Source organism: Cyprinodon variegatus, unplaced genomic scaffold, assembly GCF_000732505.1.
Source record: "Cyprinodon variegatus isolate N-32 unplaced genomic scaffold, C_variegatus-1.0 Scaffold840, whole genome shotgun sequence".
Taxonomy (NCBI): domain Eukaryota; kingdom Metazoa; phylum Chordata; class Actinopteri; order Cyprinodontiformes; family Cyprinodontidae; genus Cyprinodon; species Cyprinodon variegatus.
In genome coordinates this window covers 107,886-113,750 of record NW_015151293.1, presented here as the reverse complement: position 1 = coordinate 113,750, position 5,865 = coordinate 107,886, and the positions used below count along the sequence as shown (strand labels likewise).

The window sequence follows — 5,865 nt, the reverse complement described above, 5'->3', positions numbered from 1 at the left end:
TGTGATTGGTCGTTTATCAAGGGGGTGGGATTGTTGTGGCAGAAGGTTTGCAAGCACGTTTGGTTGGCGGAAGCATCTTGCTAACCAGTTAGCAACTTAGTGCTAGTAGGTTCCCAATGGGAAATTCCATTGGGACCAAGTAGCACTAAATTGGTGACTTAGAAACGACACTGTCAAGGAACGCTATGGACAGAGGAAACATGCAAGAGGAGGAGAGTTTAGAGTTGGAGGTCGTGGATGAGTCTCCTCCATCATACTTTATTTATTTAGAGGAGGAAAGCCGGACGAAGATGTTGTGGAAGAGGACGCCAGGAGCTTGGTTTGGTGTAGAAGGCTTCCAGCCGTACATGTTTGAACCTTTGCCTCGCAACGCTGCCAGTTCTGTTAGCTCTACGCCTGCCGAAGACACAGACGTCCATCCCTGAGAACACTGGGACGGAACTCAATGGGAAAGGAAATTATTCTTATTTCAACCGCTGCGTATATTAGCTGCGACACATGAATCAAGCTCTGACCGAAAAAATTTGATTGACAGATGACCGTTGGTATATGATTGGCCGAATTTAGGTGTTCAGGCTGACGTATAACTAACTGGTCTGCATAAAACTCCCACAGATTTTAAGACAGGATTTTTTTTTAATAGAAGTTTTGTAACTTTTGGGACAATATCATCTGATAAAGAGTACATTTATATACATGTTTAAGCCAGAATGATTTGACATTTAAATATGACTTCCCTACGACTTTAAAAATGGAGGTTCTAAAGTTACAGAATGTGAAAAAGTTCAAGGGGAAAGGAAATGTTACTGACACAAAGAAACTAAGATGTTCTCTCTAATTTCATACCTATATTTTAGAGCCGTTTAGCGTTTATATATTAAGATTATTCTTAGACGAGATTATTCTATTTCTGCTTCTTTGAAGATTATGTTTTTATAGTCATCTTCAGCTCAAAGAAATTTAGCAACCTTAAGCTTATTCTGCGCCTTCACAGATTCTCCTGCCAGAAATCTGCCATGAAATGCGACGTCGACTCCTTAAAGGATTCAGGAAAAAGGAAAAAGAGAAAAGTTTGTATTTCCTAAACACTGAGGCTGTTCAGTTGAGATCACAGTGCGAGACCCTGAAAGCATTTGATTCCCAAGCCAAATACAGCGTAGCCCTGCTGAGAACGCTGCAGTCTGCTACGGAAACCTGCACAAAGCTTCATGTCCTGTTTGAAAGCCATCTGTGGAAGATTTAAATAGAAAAAAAAATCCTCAAAGAAATGGTCTGGGACCGCCCCCTGCTGTTTCCCTGGGAGTGGCACAGCAGAAAGATCCGAGTAGTGAGCTTTCTTCTAGGGTTCGGCTTAAGTTGTGAGATTTGAATCTTCCACAGACCAGAGACGACTTAACGTAGAAAGGTTTGTCATTAATCATCATATTACACTATTAACAGCTATACGAGTGTAGCAGAGTAGGTTGGTGGTTGGAGGTAGGGTTGGGAGGTATCTCAGGATTGGAGTTTACACGTTTGGTCTTTCTGTTCACTTATAACATTCCTAGAAAATCTGCTTGCATATAATGACACCTGTTCTGACGGCTCCAGCGTCCGCCGGCCCCGTCAGTCATGATCCATGCTTTCCATCTTGATCTGATTCCCCGCGATGCATCCTGCTCCATCCCCCTGATTGGCTGAGGCTGGGCTGTTGCGACCGGCTGCCGTCTTCTCTGACGTGAGCGGCTCCTGGGGGTCAGATTCTTCCTGGAGGGACGGGGACGTGGGGGACCAGGATGCGCCCGTCGTTCTGGATCCTTCTGCCTGAGAGCTGGACCCCGACACCAGGGAGCGTCCGATCAGGGAGGCGCCCCTCTGCCCGGAAGCGGCTCCTCTGGCCAGGGCAGAAAACCAGCTGGGGAGCTGCGGAGGAACCTGAGCAAAGGGGAGGAAATAGGAAAACTGTTAGCTTCTGTAGAGAGAAGCAGAGACAGTTACCTGGGTTATATACCTGGGTTGGAGAGGACAGGTCTGCTCGACTGAAAGGAAACGGCCTGGCTGAAGCTCTCTTTTCAAACAGGGAAACATCACAGCCCTGAAACAAGCAATGAGTTTATCTTTAGAGCAGACAGGCGGTACCGTGGATTTGAAGTTACTGTGAGGAAAACAAGTATTTGATCATCCTGCTATTTTGCAAGTTCTCATAAATTGTGATTTCAGGATTTTTTTTAGATCATGTCTCTCACAGTGGACATGAACCTACGAAGACAATTTCAGACCCATGATTTCTAAGTGGGAGAAGCTGCAAATTAGCAGGGTGTTCAAATACTTATCTTCCTCACAGTAGGTCGCGGTCCAGATCCGGCTCACCTGATCGGGGAAGTCGTTGCCGTCTACCTCGTCGCCGTTGGACTGACCTCCTGGACTCTCAACCTCGATACCATGGCTCTCCAAGATGGCTGCTTCTTCAAAAACACAAACCTTATCATAGCATATCGAAGTTGGAAAAGCAAGAGCTGATGGACTAGTCCCAATAACATCAATAAGCTTTTTGAATCTAAGACGAACATGAATTACTGCAGCATTTTAGTTACGTTACACCTAATACAGATCCATAGAACTATTACTGTCACCTTAAATGATGATTTCCAGCTCTGACTTGAGTCATTTTCCACCCAGGTTAGCCAATTTCCAAACTTTCCACTTTACTAACGACACGTTTTGGATAGATCCCTGCTTTCCTAACATAGAGAAGCTTATCAAAGATAACAGAAACAATTTGTTTCATTTTATAGCTTAGTTTTACATTTTGAAGGGATCATGATGAAAAATGATGAATGTCTGATGATAAATTCCTCTCGACACGGATTATTGCTTCCCTGCATTAGATTTGGCGCCGTTTTATCACCCTAAATTAATAACGCCCAAACCACTGAACAGGAAGCCTAAATTAGATCTAAACCAAATTTAAAACCGGGTTGTTTTAAGGTATCAAGCTCTCCAGCTTATGCTCGGGAAAAGAAAAAGGTTATGAGAAGCGATATAACGGATAAACATGAATTCAAAGATCTTTCTTGGGGGTTTAATTTGTGTGATGAAGTGAAAATAACGTGAACAGCTGCAAATGTCGTCTAACCTCATGTAAGGAAGTCTAACAGAAGCAGAAGCATCACTGAAGTAAACATTACCTATGTTGGCGCGCCTCTTGATGTCTTTGCGGCGGTTGGCAAACCAGTTGTAGACCTTGAGGGACGTCACTCTCTCCAAATCAGATAGCTTCTTTCCTGCAAAATGCAGACAAGATCTGTGAGCTGCTTCCTGCCAGCCTCTGTGTCTCCATGGTTACCGTGCAAAGGGTGGCACTGTTGTTTCGAGGTAATAAAAGGATAAAAGAGTGAAAATGAATGAATAATACCTGGTTTTTGAATGACAGCGTTGCAGGCAGTAGCGATCTCCTCCCTCTTGGCTTCATCGGGGTACTGGTTATCACTGAAGTAGCTGTAAACACAGGGATCATTGTAGCCATATCCTCTGGATTTACAGGCCTTGAAGTATGTTGTCATATCATAGGTCCCATGTCTGACCAGCACCACATCAGAGAACATTAAAGCTGCAGAACTGAACTGCTTAATCTCTGATGTTCCTCACCTCTCCATGACAGCCAGACACTCCTTCCTCCAGGTGAACCTGCTGCCTCGTCTCAGGCGGAAGCCTCCCGGGGCGGAGTTAAATGGGGGCGGAGTTTGATGCCAGTCCATCACGTCCTCCAGAGCCAGAGGGGCGGCTCTCATCGCTAAGGTGGCACCTGTTGGTTGGGGTTCAGACGTTCAACATGTACCTAAACATGTCGCATGGTTTTCATTCGCTGACCATTACCAGGGTTGTTCTTCTCCAGCTGGTACCAGCGGAAGAAGGCCCGTTTCTTCTGCTCGCTCAGGTCCGATCCCTGCTGCAGGAGCCAGTGGGAGATCCGACTCTGACTGATCCCTGGAGGAGGAGCGGCTTGTGTCACTAAATGAGTGTTTTCAGGGTTTATTTTGCTCCTTCAGGGCAGTACTCACCTGTTACCTGAGCGACTACAGCCTGGGAAATCCGTCTGTTCGCCAGGAAGGACTTGATCTCCTCTTTGATGGCGCTGCTGTCCCTCCTACAATACACAGCCACAAAGTAGGAAACTAAATCTACGACATCAGAGGAGAACATTAGTTCACACTTACAGCTGCAATGGTCGTAAAATATGAACAAAATGGATGAAGGTGGGAGGAAAGCTAAGGGGCGTAATTTCATTTTCTTTTCCACTACTTTGGTTTCATGTTCTCACATTTTCAGATCAATACTCCTGAGATGGCAGCAGTCTGCCTGCAGACTACATATGAGACACATTAGAGTCCATGTGTGTTCGTTTGCATCCGGCTTCAGACGGAGCTGCAGGTAATCTGGGCCGTGTGGATTCTTTAGACCCGCCATCTTTCTCAGGCTGCATCTAAACAGTTTCTACAGTCTTAATCTCATCTTACCTCATCAAGAACTCCACTTTATCGTCCAGATCCAAGTCTTCTTCACTGGCCTCGAACCCAAAGCCTGGTGCAGCCACACTGCCACCAACCACAGCCAGAGGATACCGAGGCGGAGAAAGCTTCCCGTTGGTGGCGCCGGAGAGGCCATTCTGGACGACAACGGGCGAAGCTGTGGGGACGGGCAGAGGCGGGGAGACGGTGTCCAGGTTGGTGCCGGGAGACAGCGAGAGTGGGTTTTGTGGGAAAACCGTCTGAGTGGAGGCGGAGGTGGTGGAGGAAGAGGCAGAGACGGAGTTGGAGGAAGACAAGGAAGAAGTGGGCGGCAGGTAGGAAGCTTTACGGCTCTGCTTGTGGCCATTCTGGCGGTCCAGGTGATCGAGGGTGTCCAGGGCGTGGAGGACCTCCACCTGAGTGATACCGGTTCGTCGAAGCCTCTGGAGGAGATCGATCTGTTCAATGGTGAAACGAGGCTCCTCACTCTGCTGGAACATCCTGGAATTGATAAAGAAACGATCAAAAGCAGAACAGAAATTTAGATCGGCCTCTAAAGTACTGCTGGAACTAGCTGAGCTTGTTAGCTTCTAGTAAGCTCACATCAGTTACCTATGAAGGAAACCCAGACTACTCAACCTCCAACCAATTAACCAATCAAATCTAGACAACATCAACATTCAGTTGTCTATAGTAGTCAACCGATAAATACAAGAGCAGCAGCATCTGAAGTAGGACTGAAACAATAGGATTCCTCATGATTAATCCATTATTGAAATAATCAGCAACTAATTTAGTAACAGATTAATCTTTACCTGGAGTATAGAGACTGTAAAACATGCCTTTACTGACAGAGCGACACACTTAGAGCAGGAATTATACCAAAATTGTAAAATGATATATAAACATTTTGTATTTGAGGTTTTAAAAAAACTTTTACGTCTGTCAATATCCTCTATCAAGAACTCCTCGGGTAGAAAAGTTTTAGTTACACCTGGTTTGATTTCGTTAAAAATATTTTTTAAGGAATCTGATTACTAATCGATTAACCACCATGATTAATCGATTTGTAAAATAATTGTTAAGTGCAGCCCTAGTCTGAACCTTTTTAACCATCAAGATCAAAACTGTGACGCCAAAATGCTTTGGAGGCTAAAATTATTATTTTTCATTGTTTATTATCACCTGATTAACAATAAAGTAAACGCATAAGTAGTGACATCTTTTTCATCAGGAAACAGAACAAAAGAATAACAAACATAAAATCAAACAACTACGGAAAGAGAGCATCGTTTAAATGCTGGGTTTTTCATTTCAGCGCTGTGTGTCCCGAGCCTGTAACATCATCAATGGCCCCTCACCCCCCCACCATGGACTG

The 5,865-nt window shown here is 44.9% G+C and overlaps 1 protein-coding gene across 3 annotated transcripts in view; it reads right to left on the bottom strand.

The window, feature by feature from the left end:
- Positions 1-665: 665 nt before the first annotated feature.
- LOC107099137 (homeobox-containing protein 1-like) overlaps positions 666-5,865 on the bottom strand; it is an 18,437-nt gene continuing 13,237 nt past the window's right edge. The window contains exons 2-10 of one of the 3 annotated variants that reach the window (XM_015397140.1): positions 4,497-4,988; positions 4,041-4,126; positions 3,856-3,966; positions 3,628-3,784; positions 3,395-3,477; positions 3,168-3,263; positions 2,350-2,444; positions 1,991-2,074; positions 666-1,914 (exon numbers count right to left, since the gene is read on the bottom strand). In XM_015397140.1, the coding sequence (XP_015252626.1) occupies positions 1,606-1,914; positions 1,991-2,074; positions 2,350-2,444; positions 3,168-3,263; positions 3,395-3,477; positions 3,628-3,784; positions 3,856-3,966; positions 4,041-4,126; positions 4,497-4,987 (1,512 nt within the window). In that variant the 5' untranslated portion in view covers position 4,988 and the 3' untranslated portion in view covers positions 666-1,605. The remainder of the gene's footprint in view (positions 1,915-1,990; positions 2,075-2,349; positions 2,445-3,167; positions 3,264-3,394; positions 3,478-3,627; positions 3,785-3,855; positions 3,967-4,040; positions 4,127-4,496; positions 4,989-5,865) is intronic. The other 2 variants (XM_015397141.1, XM_015397142.1) reach the window with 2 other exon arrangements.